Source organism: Watersipora subatra, chromosome 1, assembly GCF_963576615.1.
Source record: "Watersipora subatra chromosome 1, tzWatSuba1.1, whole genome shotgun sequence".
NCBI lineage: Eukaryota > Metazoa > Bryozoa > Gymnolaemata > Cheilostomatida > Watersiporidae > Watersipora > Watersipora subatra.
This window is the reverse complement of record NC_088708.1, coordinates 7,463,347-7,479,492: the sequence shown is the minus strand read 5'-3', so window position 1 is coordinate 7,479,492 and position 16,146 is coordinate 7,463,347. Positions and strand designations below refer to the sequence as shown.

The 16,146-nt window shown below is 37.7% G+C and overlaps 2 protein-coding genes across 2 annotated transcripts; one reads left to right on the top strand and one right to left on the bottom strand.

Moving 5' to 3' along the window:
- Positions 1–955: 955 nt before the first annotated feature.
- LOC137409092 (homeobox protein Hox-D3-like) lies at positions 956–15,653 on the bottom strand. Its single transcript, XM_068095539.1, has 3 exons — positions 15,287–15,653; positions 5,566–5,761; positions 956–1,620 (listed from the first exon to the last, which is right to left on the bottom strand). The coding sequence occupies exons 1-3, from the start codon at positions 15,551–15,553 to the stop codon at positions 1,172–1,174; spliced, it is 912 nt and encodes a 303-aa protein (XP_067951640.1). The 5' UTR covers positions 15,554–15,653; the 3' UTR covers positions 956–1,171.
- Positions 2,096–4,047, top strand: LOC137410616 (uncharacterized; the record flags this gene model as incomplete). The annotated part of the gene is made up of 2 exons (XM_068096062.1): positions 2,096–2,537; positions 3,971–4,047. Coding segments are annotated over 2 exons (519 nt in total), but the record flags the coding sequence as incomplete, so codon positions are not given.
- Positions 15,654–16,146: the final 493 nt, after the last annotated feature.

Below are 16,146 nucleotides of genomic sequence, written 5' to 3'. Positions count from 1 at the left end.
GAACTAAGGCTGGCTGTCATATTTGAGAACTAAGGCTGGCTGTCATAGTTGAGAACTAAGGCTGGCTGTCATATTTGAGAACTAAAGCTAGCTGTCATATTTGAGAACTAAGGCTAGCTGTCATATTTGAGAACTAAGGCTAGCTGTCATATTTGAGAGCTAAGGCTAGCCTTCATATTTGAGAACTAAAGCTAGCTGTCATAGTTGAGAACTAAGGCTGGCTGTCATAGTTGAGAACTAAGGCTGACTGTCATAGTTGAGAACTAAGGCTGGCTGTCATATTTGAGAACTAAGGCTAGCTGTCATATTTGAGAACTAAAGCTAGCTGTCATATTTGAGAACTAAGGCTAGCTGTCATATTTGAGAACTAGGGCTAGCTGTCATATTTGAGAACTAAGGCTAGCTGAAATATGATTGAGAATAAAAAATGCTGGTCATTTTTGCAGAAAGCTTTGCTTAATTGACATTTCAAACGGAAACCACTTGATTTTGGTTTGATGCTAATTCTCTTTACTGATTGAAATGAATATTTTAAGGTCAAACTTATGCTACTATAATCAGCAATATTCTTGTATTACTGGAATTCTGGCATCACTTTTGGGTGAAAGTGTGTAATCTATCTTTATCTACACTGAGACAAATGGTTTCCATTTCTATGACGCAGGTATGCTATCTGCACTCTAACCCATAGTATCAGCTGTAGTGTGCATCCAAGTGCCTTGTACCAACGTACATGTACTCAAATGCTACAAGGGATTAGTTGATATTCTTAAGTGATTCTCTGTGGCGTGAATGTCAGCCAGGTGCAGAGGATGGAGAGCTAATCTCCAGGCAGCTGCTGACTCAAACCGGTGCTACATTTATAAGAAGTGCTTTGCTTGCCACTTTGCCATGATTGGCTAGCCGAACTTCAAAGAAAGATTTAAAATAAAATCCGGAACACACCAAAAGGAAGTCCATGACTTATACATTGTATTTGATAATATAATAATAATAATACTGCTTGCAATAATAATAATGATACTACTTGCAAATAACATTGTTAAAATATTCTTTAAAATGTATTATCTATGTACATCGCACAATTGCAATTAGCTTTTAGAACAATATATATTTACACACACTCATATATACATAGGGACCAGCCCTCTCAACGTAATTATTCAAGAGATCACAACTCCATTCGCTCCATCATACCAACTGTCTGCTGTATCTGTACAGTCGCCTCTGGAGCACCTGCCTGCACTGATGCTGTGTTTATTTCAGTTGACTGGAGAGAGACCGGAAGAGCTAGCCCTGGGGCAGACTCTACACCCAAATTAGGATTGTTGTCCCACACGCTCCAATCTCCCTGCGCAGGGGCAGTTTGACTGGGGAGAATATTGACAAAGTGGCTTCGCTGAGATGTGATAGGCCTATGCGTTAACTCATCAGCGACTTTCCTCTTCTCTTTGCAGCGCCGATTTTGAAACCAGACGGATACTTGTTTGACAGAAATGTTAAGAGCTTCCGCGAGATGAAGTTTGTCATTGACACTTGGATAGCGATTGACCCTGAACATGCTCTCCAGCTTTCGGATCTGCGATGCTGAATAGTAGGGCCGTCTGTTTCTATTATTTTCTATTAAAACACAATGAAATGGAAATGATAGTAGTACCAATATCAGTATTACTAGTTATACAATTAGTACTAGCACCAGCAGTAATAGTATAAGTAAAACTTGTCACACTCGTACTTAATACTAAGGAGTTGACTGCATTTCTAGATATTTGCTGTTTAAAATACTCAAAACGTAGCTCCAATCTGCCTGACCACCATTACATTCCTACTTTTCCAAAAAACCACTAGACTTTATACCAGACAACAACACCTGGCTAATTTTCTCAACACGCAATTTATTTTACTCGACTATTTTTCGTTTTTGTTTTTTGTCTCATTGTCTAATTTGCTCTAAACAGCATTGATCGATGTAAATAAAGTTAATATATACAGTATATCTACCAGTAGTAGCGATAACACTACTAGCACTAGTAGTAGTATATCTATCAGTGGTAGCGGTAACACTACTAGCACTAGTAGTATTATATATACCAGTAGTAGCGATAACACTACTAGCACTAGTATATCTACCAGTAATAGCGATAACACTACTAGCACTAGTAGTAGTATATCTACCAGTAGTAGCGATAACACTACTAGCACTAGTAGTAGTATATCTACTAGTAGTAGCGATAACACTACTAGCACTAGTAGTAGTATATCTACCAGTAGTAGCGATAACACTACTAGCACTAGTAGTAGTATATCTACCAGTAGTAGCGATAACACTACTAGCAGTAGTAGTAGTATATCTACCAGTAGTAGCGATAACACTACTAGCACTAGTAGTAGTATATCTACCAGTAGTAGCGATAACACTACTAGCACCAGTAGTAGTATATCTACCAGTAGTAGCGATAACACTACTAGCACTAGTAGTAGTATATCTACCAGTAGTAGCGATAACACTACTAGCACCAGTAGTAGTATATCTACCAGTAGTAGCGATAAAACTACTAGCACTAGTAGTAGTATATCTACCAGTAGTAGCGATAACACTACTAGCACCAGTAGTAGTATATCTACCAGTAGTAGCGATAACACTACTAGCATTAGTAGTAGTATATCTACCAGTAGTAGCGATAACACTACTAGCACCAGTAGTAGTATATCTACCAGTAGTAGCGATAACACTACTAGCACTAGTAGTAGTATATCTACCAGTAGTAGCGATAACACTACTAGCACCAGTAGTAGTATATCTACCAGTAGTAGCGATAACACTACTAGCACTAGTAGTAGTATATCTACCAGTAGTAGCGATAACACTACTAGCACCAGTAGTAGTATATCTACCAGTAGTAGCGATAACACTACTAGCACTAGTAGTAGTATATCTACCAGTAGTAGCGATAACACTACTAGCACTAGTAGTAGTATATCTACCAGTAGTAGCGATATTACATGCATTGCTACAAATGACGAGAAAACAAAAAGTTTTGCTCACATCTGACGACTTGAGAGTGTTTAACAAAGAGCTTATTGCAAGGCTGCCGCTGATGCTAGGGGTTTACAATGACTTTTATTTGTTATTTGACCTCCAGCTCATTTCCAACTTCAAGCCTAGTTTATGCAAAAGTGAAACAAAACAGCTTCATCTGGGTGGCCACACCTTACTCAAAGTTCTGTGGCCATTTTGTTCGACTCACCATTTTTGCCGGTAAGAACGCAAGCTATACTCTGCTTGAGCCTAAACACTATTTCCTCGTAAGATCATGCAGATATTATCATTCAGTATTTCCATTAATTTTTAACAGAAATATTTTTTATTTCAATATAAATTTATTATTACTTCTTATAACTGCTCAAACCTGCGTGAGCCAAATTTTTTGCAAAAAATTAGACTCAAATTGCAAAAATTGCAATTTTGCACTAGTAGTAGTAGTGTGTACTACTAATGCAAAAATTGCATTAGAGTAGTGCAATTTTTCACTAGTGCAAAAATTGCACTACTCTATGCTTGTAGTGAATTTTTGCAATTTTCGCAAAAAATTCACTACAAGCATGAATCCAGCATTATCTAATGGGAGGTGAACAAAATGTACAAGTTATCCTTGTCCTAGGTTACGTTCTGAAGACCTCATTGCTAATAAATTCCGTCGCATAGATATAGGCTATTTTAATTCTCTACTTTCTATTGGCTCTTTTAATAATATGTGTAAACTTTTACCAAATACATGAAATTTAAACAGTTTGTTTCGTTTAGCTTTTGCGTGCCCAAGCCTGTAAATAAATGTTAGGCTACCGCAGAGACCGTAGGGTACATTCCAGTAGATTTTATGTATTTTTACCTATTCTTCATGTTAATTCCTTGAATTTACCTTTTCATCTAGCATTTGCACGTACCATAGGATTTTTCATTGTGTTTCAGATATTAACCAAATACCCGCTACCATATATGCCCAAATGGCAAATATTAGCCTAGCACCCAATACCGTATGCGCATGAAAACAATGTCATGGCTAGTGCGCGTATTTAATATCTATGCTTCTTGGTTGCTTCAACAGTTTTAAAAAATATATTATTTTTTCATTTATAATTAGCTTTGTTAAACATATTTTTGATAATTTTCTTAATTTTTAACAAGCTGTCATAACTCCAAGTTGTTGTTAGGCGAGATGGCCGTCAAGTAAGGACTACCAATATAACTATCCAATCATACCGATGCTTTTCCCGAAGTATTTTATATTTACTAACATTGCTTTATAGCCATAAAACCTTAGCAGATCCATTGTTTTGTCCCAAACAAAGTTTCATAACAAAGATTCGCACTAAGGATCTGGTCATATTTTAGAACTCGTGTGAACCCATCCACGTTTGCATCAGCAAATACTCCGTGACATAGTGTTATCATTTTTCTTTTTAAATTTTCGCAAAGAAACCTCTTTGTTTTCGCGCATTGAATCAAATACTAGTCTCGCAGCAACTATCATAAACCGAAATAAATAGATCCCTCTATTCGCAACCGCGAATTACCATCGCCGAAATGGTTCACATTAAAAAGGTAGTCCTCGATGCTCAGCAAAATACCGGGAAAGTTTGACAGCTGCAAACCTTCCGGACGTATCCGCGTTGCTCCGTCTATGCCATCGATTTACGGTTCACATAATCGATGATGAACTCTGAAAGAAAAATACCGTCATACAGCGATATAGTGCGAATCAGCCTTTAGCCACAAGCTATTGCTGGAAGGGTAAAAGTACACAAATGCTGCCAGCCAGAGTTTAGTTAGTGAATAGTACTCAACGCTTTGAATGTTTACTAAAAACACATGAATAACGCTGAGGTTATTGTTCTTATCTAAAGGTAAATTAGCAAGAAAAACAAAAGCCGTGTAAAACTGCTGCCACTGCCAATATACAAACAGTCGTTTTTTGCTCAAGTTGAAGCTACATGTAATATGGCAGTCAGCTTGAACATGTGTACAGGAAAGAAATGAGTTTGAATATTAATATTACTATATTAATGTTACTATATTTAATATAGTAATATAATATAGTAGTATTAATATATATTGATCCCAATATTACCTCATGCACCATTTTTTATGAAATACATAATAATGAACCCTTGACAACAAAAGAAGTTACTATGCAAAGTATTCTCTATAAAAAAATGCGCACAAATAGCTATTGCATCTATAAGCTGCCAAACTGTTTGAGAATTGTCCCACCCTCTCACTTGCCACAAGCAGTGCTACATTTGTATAGACGTACATATAAGCAGTAGTTTAGAATTCAGTCTGCCATGATTTAGATGATTGCTAGCGTAACTTTAAAAATAGCCAGTGTTTCTTTTTTATCGCCCTAACTTCAAACTGTTTAGGCGGGTAATTAATTATTTTATAATTTTACAAACTAAATACTTAGAAGTTCTAGTATAGTAAACTTTCTAGCTAACTATAGCAATGCATCTGACAAAAACTAGAACCACAATCCTACCTCAAAGACCAAAGAGCTGACTTACCAATGATGTCCCTTAACAAGACGGCCTCAGTTTCTTGAGCCTTTTTGGCATATTTATTGATAATCGTTTGGAGACCTTGCTTTACGTCCCTCATGCCCTCTGATCTGGAGTTCTGCTTGCGGAAGATAGTTGATTTGAGGCTGTGTTTTGAGCTAACTGAGCACACGTCCTTCTGCCTAGCCCAGTTAGGAGTACTCTGTCACAAATACAATTATACATGCTAGTAATTTTAACTGGAAGTGAAAGATTGTGGTTGGCATATAATCGATAATATTATTTCGCTGGACATCACACACCTGACAGGCACTGCTGGGTGACAGGCAATCATGACATAGAGTGACAGGCTCTCAGACCAATGTAAAGAGGTCTGCGTGATGCAGGTGTCACAGCCTGATCTTGTAGCAATAGATATGCCACATTTTGATTGTTAACCGCGAAATATCTGGATCATACCTCACTGAAAAAAGCTAATCTATATTGATAGCCTAAGTATAAGCTGAAATGGCCAGTTTTATTATTTGGAGAGAAAGTTAGAATGCAGGAAAGCTTTCCTATTTCTGTCCAAACATCAGCACAAATTTGATAGAAACCTCTTTGAGTATTTTTACGCAATGTTACCATAATCGACGAATACCTGCAAATATTCAGCTTTCTGGGTTGTTTGAGTTGTTCTCTTGCGAAGAGCAAGGAACCCTAAACGTTAACATTAAGGAAAATAAAAATTTTTGTTTCCTTACAAACCACGATTTATAAGCTCAAATCGGATAACAGTTTCTCAACTTCAAAGCATGTATATTTGTCTTAGAGCTTTTGACACAATTACACTTATAATAGAACAGACCTCTACTGGGACATTGCCGGTTACAACAATGGCATGCAAGCTCTGAAATGATATCTATTAAAAACCCATTAATCAGCTTTAGAATATCTAACCACTTGCTGAAGGATGTCAGAATTTTTGTCTCTCTCTTGTCAATAACTGACACGAAAGAATAAGTACACGGAAAATTTAAACGTCGCCACATGTTTGTGTCACTACAGAGTCCTTTGGTCGGGCACTTCTAGAGTTAACATCTAAAAGATCTGCATGACAAATAAATGCAACACAAAAGTTTTGTAGTGAAATATGATGGAGTTTGCGGTCAATTCTTTACAAAACTGACTTGACAAGGACTGCTGGTTTAAATAGCATATATCTGCAGGGTCGCTAGCGACTAGCTATTTACTGTTGTTACGCATTTTCAGCAAGATGTGTACAAATCACTGAGTGTGCCATGTGAGAAAATCTTTCTGGAGTACTCTTGAGATTTGACCCTGAGCACCAAGATTGGATTATTTTTCAGTTTAGCTTATTAGGCAGTAATGCTGGTGGCCGCATTCCATTTTTTATGAACAAAAAATAGTCAAAGCTGAAGTACTACTTTATTATGATAGTGAGCTGGTTAAGGTATATCTACACACAATACCTAACGTCTATGGTCGGATATACTTGTTCATACAGCTAGTGTAATATTTGATTATTGACTTGTTTTGTAAGATTTTTGTAATTATTGCCTTGACCCGGGTGTGATCTGTAACAATAGTAATATGTATTCATGATTGGCCAGCAGGGTGCAGCTACTAAATATTAGTGGATTTTAGTAGATAATTTATTAAATCAATAGATTTTATAGGTCTAAAGGTACGGCCACACATGCCGATTTTTTTCGTTGGTTCTGACCGAAATCACGAAATGAACGAAAAACACAAAATTCTTTGGCCAAAATTCACAGAATTTTCAGAGCTGTGCATGCACACCGAAATCGTTGACGAAATGCTTTTAATTGGCTAAACAAATTATTAATGAGCACGATTCTAGCAGCTTTCGCAATTTATATAGTCTGAGGCGCATAATGCGACACGCAAGACAAAGACTAACGCAATTCACCATATTAAAGACGATACAATTGACTTGCTTACACTAAAGATGTCAACTCTTTCCACAACGGAACTTTTACTGTTAAATAAAAGTTGTTATTATTAAAAAAAAGATTCGTAGCCATAGTGTTCAAACGATAAAAACTAACAATAACGTAATCTAAGCAGTTGCATCGCATCTACTATGTTGAATTCCACTGGCACATTTATTGTGTGTCGTAATTCGTGTCTTGGACTATAGGCTACCAATTGCCAAAGCTGCTAAAATCCTGCTCGCTAATAATTTGTTTAGCCAATTAAAAGCGTTTCGTGTCGCGATGTGCATGCACAGCTCTGACAATTCCGACAATTAAATCTCATCCTTGTGGTAAAGAGGATGAGGATGAACTAATGAACTCATTCTTTGAAATTTATTTTGTCAGTTAGCGTTAGTAATAATTACTTATTCATGATTACTTGGGTAAAACTAGGAAGGAATAGCTAGGAAGGAATAGCGGTGGATTCATTGAACATATTTAATGAAAAAAATAGATGAGCTTCCTTTCAACAATTGAAGTGTAGGTGTTGCTTAGAAGGGGAGTGATTTATATACATGTACATCACCATGCTACTTGATGAACAATGTTCAAAATGCTTCCCCTCCTGGGGGCTGAGACTGGAAATATGGTGACAATATTATAAGTAGAATCTGTTAACCAGCTCACTTAGCACGTGATATGTTGTTGGAATTATAGATGCTTACGGTTACAAGTTTCATGAAGCTAGCCAAACGGATGTTCCTATGACGCAGTTACAAAAACAATACAAACTACATTTAGTCATGTTTCTTGGAGTTTTTACGTTCCAATGAATGAAACCAGGATGTGGTAGATGTGGGCATACATAAAGTTGAGGCTAGAAGTAGGCGATACCTAAAGAAATGTCCGAGCTCTGTTAACATGATAGGGTTTAAACTTTTTATGTGGAACGTACAAAACTTTGTGTAGAAGTAGCTTTAATGCAGCCAAATAAAGCTAGCTAATAACCCTAACTAGTTCTAACGAAGGTGCTGCATCACCAAAGTCTTGACATTTTGTAAAGATTATTAAACTGGACAGCTTAGTTCTAATAGCATGTAATTTCCTACTGGAACTAGTCACAATAGCTCCGCATGCGATAAGACAGATCGATAATAAAAACAAGTTACTGTCGTTACTGTTACATATTAGACTATCTAAAAAACTGACAAAATCTACTTAAAAAGTAATTATCAGGTGTGCAGTAGAGTCCAGTGCTTGATTATGCGCAATAATAATAATGCAAGCAATAGCTTAAACCATAACTTCCACGCACAACTTTTATCGTATTTTCCAGGTAAATCAGACACACTGATTCCGGTTTTGTACTCAAAATAAAGATTGATTCACTATCTTTCAAAGTAATGAAGGCTTTTTACAGCGTTTTAATATCGGTCTCAAAAACAACACAATCGGCCCAACAAGCTTCGTCCGTAAATATTTGACGCCCCCTAGCTTTTTAGGAATGGAATTTAGGCATGTTTAGTCTGATTTAGAAAGATAGAGATGGGTGTCTTAAAACCCATTATCTAAATTCAGCCTGCAAAATCTTCTCAGTCTTTTATGAAAGATAGAAAAACTATTTAAAATTGCTCGTAGCTTGTTACAAGATGCTTAATAGGCTGAACGCCGAGAAAAATAAGCTCAAAAAGCGCGATTTTATCACAAACTAGTGTTGTTATCACGCTTTTTTGAGCTCATTTTTGAATATGCAATGTTAGATAGCTTATCTACCTTTCAGAAAAGACTGAGATTATTTTGAAGGCTGAATTTAGATAATAATGGGTTTTAAGACACCCATCTCTATCATTCTAAATCGGACTAAACATCCCTAACTTCCATTCCTAAAAAGCTAGGTTATGTCACATATTTCTGGGCGAAGCTTGTTATACAGATTGTGTTGTTTTCAAGACGGATATTGAAACGCTTTAAAAAAAGCCTTCATGACACAGATAGTTAGTGGACCAATCTTTATTTTGAGTACAAAATCGGAATCAGCGTGTGTGATTTACCTAGAAAATGCGATAAAAGTTGTACGTGACAGTTATGGTTTAATGACTGTAGCTGTGATTTAAATGTTGGCGAAGTTTACTCTTACATAGATTTCTTTAAGCATGTTTAAATCGTAAGAAAACAACGTAAGCAGAATCCCTCATTTGGAACTGTGCCAAAAATATAATACATCCTACTTTTTAACTTTTGCTACATGTGGTTATATGGAATATTGACATGACAACTTGTTTTTCCTTACATACATGTATACTGCTTTCATTCAAACATCAGCCAGATAGTCAGCTGACGAATGAAAATCAGACATGTTTTTCTTCTTCTACAGTATATTCAGAGGCATGTACAATCCTGACATCTACCAGAGTGTACAAATGATTCTGGCATATAGTAGAGTGTAGTACATTCCTGGCATGTAGCGGAGTGTATGTACCCTTCTGGCATGCACCAGAGTGTATGTACCATCCTGGCATGTACTACAGTGTACAAATGATTCTGGCATATAGTTAAGTGTACGTACTTTGCTGGCATATAGTAAAGTGTATGTACATTCCTGGCATATAGTAAAGTGTACATACATTCCTGGCATGTAGCGGAGTGTGGGTACCCTCCTGGCATGCACCAGAGTGTACGCACCATCCTGGCATATACTACAGTGTACATACCATCCTGGCATGCACCAGAATGTATGTACAATCTAGGCATGTACCAGAGTGTATGTATGATTCTAGCGTATACTAAAATGTATGTAAATTTCTGGCATGTATCGAAGTGTACGCACCATCCTAGCAAGAATCAGAGTCTACACAAAATCCTGCCATGTACTGAAATGTACATACGATCCTGGTATGTACTGAAATGTACATACCATCCTGGCATGTACTAGAGTATACATACCATCCTGGCATGTACCAGAGTGTACATACCATCATGGCATGTACTCAAGTATACATACCATCATGGCATGTACCAGATTGTACATACCATTCTGTCATTTACTGAAGTATACATACCATCCTGGCATGTACCAGAGCGTACATACCATCATAGCATGTACCAGAGTGTACATACCATCCTGGCATGTACCAGAGTGTACATACCATCCTGGCATGTACCAGAGTGTACATATCAGTCAGTAACTTATAGTAAATGTTTGCTGGTATATGTTTTCAACTTCTTATGTTTACTAGTGATAAACTAGTAAACTGAAATAATCTGAAGAATCTAATCACAGATACACCAAAAATTGGTGTATCTGTGATTAGCTGTACGAGCTATTTCTAACAGATATAATGTAGACTTAATTTTATTTATTTCCGGCACAAGTATTTTCAAATAATGACAAGGTTATTCAAGAACAACTAGTTATATGTGGTCAAAGATATTCTTATTTACAAAATATGTGGGAAGGATATCGGTGATATTAGAACTGTTTATAAAAACTTCAAAATTTTTCAAATAAATTTTATGGACGCAAATTATTTTTTTACTTTGCTGAATTTCATTGTTAATGCATATTGGTTTTCTCCTAGCCCTAAATATAGCTGGGCAATAGCAGATATTTTGTACGGTGACGATCCAACAAACAATCGAAAATATCCAACAAAGATATATTTTCGACATAGCCTTCACACGACTTAGGCCAATTCCCATTGGTCGATCTAGCTGATAACGCAAGCGTCGTTTAGTAGTGCCAGTGTGTAGCCACAGCAGGTATCTACACTACGTGTCGACAACGTATTTTGTCGGTGCGTAGTCAGCCTTTACACTAATGTAAATACAGACGTAAATACTAATCTTTTACGCCTACGTAAGTACAGATGTAAATACCAATCCCGATGCTCCAGCTAGCAGAACATTGTTTGGGCAACTCCTAAATTTCTCTTTTCTTTATCACATGAGGCAAGCCACTTGCGGATTGTCTGCTCTGACACGAGTTAAAAGGATTCCAGAAAGATTTCTTTATAGCATGGCATGTTACACCATCGAGCGGTTTCAGAAAACAGCAGTAAGAGCTACGAAATTATTTATCAAGTTTGCAAGTATCTGATATTCTTATTATTTCACAGCTTTATGATGCTAAAATTTTTAATTGACTAATATGGATGCCTCTCTGCTTTTCGTATTGTATTCTCTTTATATAAATTATTTGTTTTCTTGGCTATTTTAATACAAATATTTTATAAGCTTTTCACATTTTCTTGTTTTTGAAATGATTACCACATGACACGTCCTGAAGTATGGTATTTTCTTTATCAGATATTATAACTAAGAGTTGATAGCTTTCTGAAACGATTGTGTTAATTTTGTCAACGAAATGGCAGCTCTCATTTGCTCACTAGCTCAATCACGAGAGGTCAATCACGAGAGGTCAATCATGAGAGGTCAATCACGAGAAGTCAATCACGAGAGGTCAATCACGAGAGGTCAATCACGAGAGGTAAATCGCGAGAGGTCAATCGCGAGAGGTCAATCGCGAGAGGTCAATCACGAGAGGTCAATCACGAGAGGTCACTGATAAGTCTAAGGTTTAAAAAGATTACTCTCATTTTTAACGTAAAAGACAACTCTGGTGAGTTTAAGCTTTCACTTGTTCATCAGACAATGCTGTTAGATACTGAATAGTACACAACCATAACTTCATATCGAATTCATACGCAGACCTACCATAACTTCATATCGAATTCATCCGCAGACCTACCTAGCAGTTATTTAAAGTGGTTAGCGTCTCTCATCCATTCTAGATATAAAATGTAATACACAATTCCTTCCACGTTTAAAATATAATTCCCTAATCACAACAAATGGTACACTATCTATATACAACTATCTACCTAGTTCAGTCTTTAGTAAGGTAGTATATGACACAACCTGGTTAATTATATCCGATGTCAGACTGAGGCATGGTTAAAGAGCGAAGCAACAAAGCCTGTCAAAAAACAATAGCGGAAAGCTATGAAGGTGTCACTCCTGAATCTTTTATAAAAATGCGAAGCTGTCAATCTAGAGAAGTTTGCTGTTTAAATATGCAAGAATTATTGCCTCTACACCATCCAGTGATAGCTCTGCATTCCTAACCACAGGTAACTTTGCTAGCAATTCCGCCCCAACTGCTGCCTCATGGGCAGTCAGCCATGACAATCACACGCAGAAATCTCACACCTTCCGCTGTCACAGAAAAACCCTCTGCTGTCGCACTACATACTAACCATTCCTGTTCTCCAAACAGAACAAGCCTCTCAAGCCCCACCAGATGCAATAAACAAAAATTGCAATCTAAAGCAGAGGCGAGCAGATCTGAATGGCAATAAATTACACGTAGGAGATGTCATGACCCCCCCCATTTAAGATATAACAATAACCCTAATCATTAATCATTGTAAAACTGTTGGTTATCTATAAATTACTGCGCCTCTACTGCTCAGCTGGGTGTGTTGTGAGACAAAAATTATCTGTCTGGACTCAGTGTTAATTCTTGTTGCAGAACACACCCAGTTTACCCTTCACTTACTTTGGTTCCAAATCTAACAGCCATAAATCATTTTTCTAAATTGATTGCCTTAACCACCCTGACCTCTAACCAATTGCACCTTAGTTACACAAGGTCGAGTAGTTGAATATATGTTTACTCGCAAAGCCATGGGTTCTGAATATATTAATGGTAACAAGTTAGACCATATGCTACCCATATGTAGAGAGGAAAGAGTAGATAAGCAAAAGAGTGCATCATGGAATTTTTGGACAAATTTAAATCTATTTATTCTCACGAGAAATGTTTCTTATTCTGGTATATGCTCTTTAGGCATGGCTGCCGTGATCATTCATAATATACAGTTTTTGTAGAAACAGTGTCAGCCATTTTGCCCAAGCTGTATCATGTTGCTACTCAGTTGGTATCAGGATTGAAACTGATTTACTTGAATGAGAATGCAAACTGGAAGGTCAACATCCTGTTTTAAGAGAGTAGGAAAAACAAACTTTGAACCATTGCACATTTGCTCTGCAGTGGCAAACCAACTGCGAGAGTAAAATGCAATATGGAGTTGTGTTACCGTGCAATGAACTACTCGAACCATAGAGAGTATTATGATGCTTGTAACCTTCAGTCTACTTACAAAACGGTGTTACTATAAATAAACAAAACCTTAGCTGTCGCTTAGTTCATACACATTGGCTGTTACATTAATACGCCCACAAGTTTGCTTAGTTCGTGCACATTGGCTGTTACATTAATACGCCCACAAGTTTGCTTAGTTCGTACACATTGGCTGTTGCATTAATACGCCCACAAGTTTGCTTAGTTCGTACACATTGGCTGTTACATTAATACGCCCACAAGTTTGCTTAGTTCGTACACATTGGCTGTTGCATTAATACGCCCACAAGTTTGCTTAGTTCGTGCACATTGGCTGTTACATTAATACGCCCACAAGTTTGCTTAGTTCGTACACATTGGCTGTTGCATTAATACGCCCACAAGTTTGCTTAGTTCGTACACATTGGCTGTTACATTAATACGCCCACAAGTTTGCTTAGTTCGTACACATTGGCTGTTGCATTAATACGCCCACAAGTTTGCTTAGTTCGTGCACATTGGCTGTTACATTAATACGCCCACAAGTTTGCTTAGTTCGTACACATTGGCTGTTGCATTAATACGCCCACAAGTTTGCTTAGTTCGTACACATTGGCTGTTACATTAATACGCCCACAAGTTTGCTTAGTTCGTACACATTGGCTGTTACATTAATACGCCCACAAGTTTGCTTAGTTCGTACACATTGGCTGTTACATTAATACGCCCACAAGTTTGCTTAGTTCGTACACATTGGCTGTTGCATTAATACGCCCACAAGTTTGCTTAGTTCGTGCACATTGGCTGTTGCATTAATACACCTACAAGTTTGCTTAGTTCGTACACATTGGCTGTTGCATTAATACACCCACAAGTTTGCTTAGTTCGTACACATTGGCTGTTACATTAATACGCCCACAAGTTTGCTTAGTTCGTGCACATTGGCTGTTGCATTAATACACCTACAAGTTTGCTTAGTTCGTACACATTGGCTGTTGCATTAATACGCCCACAAGTTTGCTTAGTTCGTACACATTGGCTGTTGCATTAATACACCCACAAGTTTGCTTAGTTCGTGCACATTGGCTGTTGCATTAATATGCCCACAAGTTCAAATTTACGATCAGACCATAAAAGCCTACGTTAGATTTAAAAACATTCTCTGCAGCTAGTTCATCATTTCGACATCAATTTCTCTGCAGAGACATCAATTTCTCTGCAGAGACATCAATTTCTCTGCAGAGACATCAATGATCAGCTGATGATGCTAATATTGATGTTGAAGAACAAGTGAGAAATGAAAAAGCTGAAGTGTTGAAGCGGAACAAGGTTTTTTAAGAACAGAGCATTCAAGTTATGAATCGTAGAAAATTCTAGCCTGTTCCTGGGTAGAGCAACTACTGAAGGTCAATCACAGGCCAGAGCGTGAGTCATTACAGCATTATAGGAAGAGAGTTATTTAAATATAATGGGAGGCAGTAACATAGCTTAAAGACCACAGATCCTACAGAAGCACACAAAATGCTTAACAAAAAAGAGGGCCAACTCTAGCATGTTAATTTGCTGGTTGAGCGAAGAACAGATGTTATCAGATGATAAGAAATAGTTATCCGCTGTCATGTGTATTTTGGCTGCTGCTCTTGCGCCGCTGCCAATCATCACATACCTTTCCAAGTGCCTGGTACTGCTGCTGCAAAGAACTGAGCCATTCTTGATAACTCGAAGCGTCGACCCCTCCCCAGGGATAGTCACTACTCTTTAGTTCCTGCGGCCCAGTCTCGACAGCACGGCTGACCTCAGTAGCATGACCCACCATGTTGGAGTCGAATGTTCGTTCAGGCAGCATTTGCTGGCTGAAGTTTGCAGAGCTGTCCTCTCTCCTCGCGGTGTCAGAACAGGCCTGCATGCTGGTGTTGTGTTCAGCCTTCAGCATGACTCCAGGAGACTTTATAGGCAGCGGTCAGAAAATGTTTGTCACTGCGCACCGCCTGGCCCTGGCGACAGCTGACTCATGAGCCTGAAACTGCATCCTCGTGTCCTTTGTCCCTCGTGTTATATAATTTGAAAACAATTAGTTAAAGTAGCCACAGGCCCAGGCGGTTAGCGGCTCAGCAGTGTCACAGACTCATTAAATGTTCGTAATGCTAAGGTGTTGACAAGTGTGGGATCCTATTCTAAGCAGGTGTTCATAAACTTCTATTATTGATTGATGATGAAGGGCTCTCTTTGAGTTGCATGCTGGTTCAATAGAAGCATGTACGCTCTATGAATACAATAGAGCCGTGGCTGGCTAAACACTCTGGCTATCAACATGATGGATTCACAATAGCAAATAATGGTTTCCAGTGATGAAATTAACCGCACTTTAAACTATTACTAGATGAAATGACTAAATTTAAATTTGTGCTTAGCCTTAGCCTAAGGCCCTTTTTTACTGAGCAAGGAAACCCGGATTATTATACTTTTTTGCATATTTAAGAGTATTTAGTTATAATTTGTGAGTCACACATTCTCAGCTATCATCTA

Coding starts and splice junctions, on each gene's coding strand:
- LOC137409092 (XM_068095539.1), bottom strand. CDS start 15,553: ATGCTGAAGGCTGAACACAACACCAGCATGCAGGCCTGTTCTGACACC. Junction 5,762..15,286: donor AGTACCAGGCACTTGGAAAG/GTATGTGATGAT, acceptor TATTTGTGACAG/AGTACTCCTAACTGGGCTAG. Junction 1,621..5,565: donor CTTGTTAAGGGACATCATTG/GTAAGTCAGCTC, acceptor GTGTTTTAATAG/AAAATAATAGAAACAGACGG.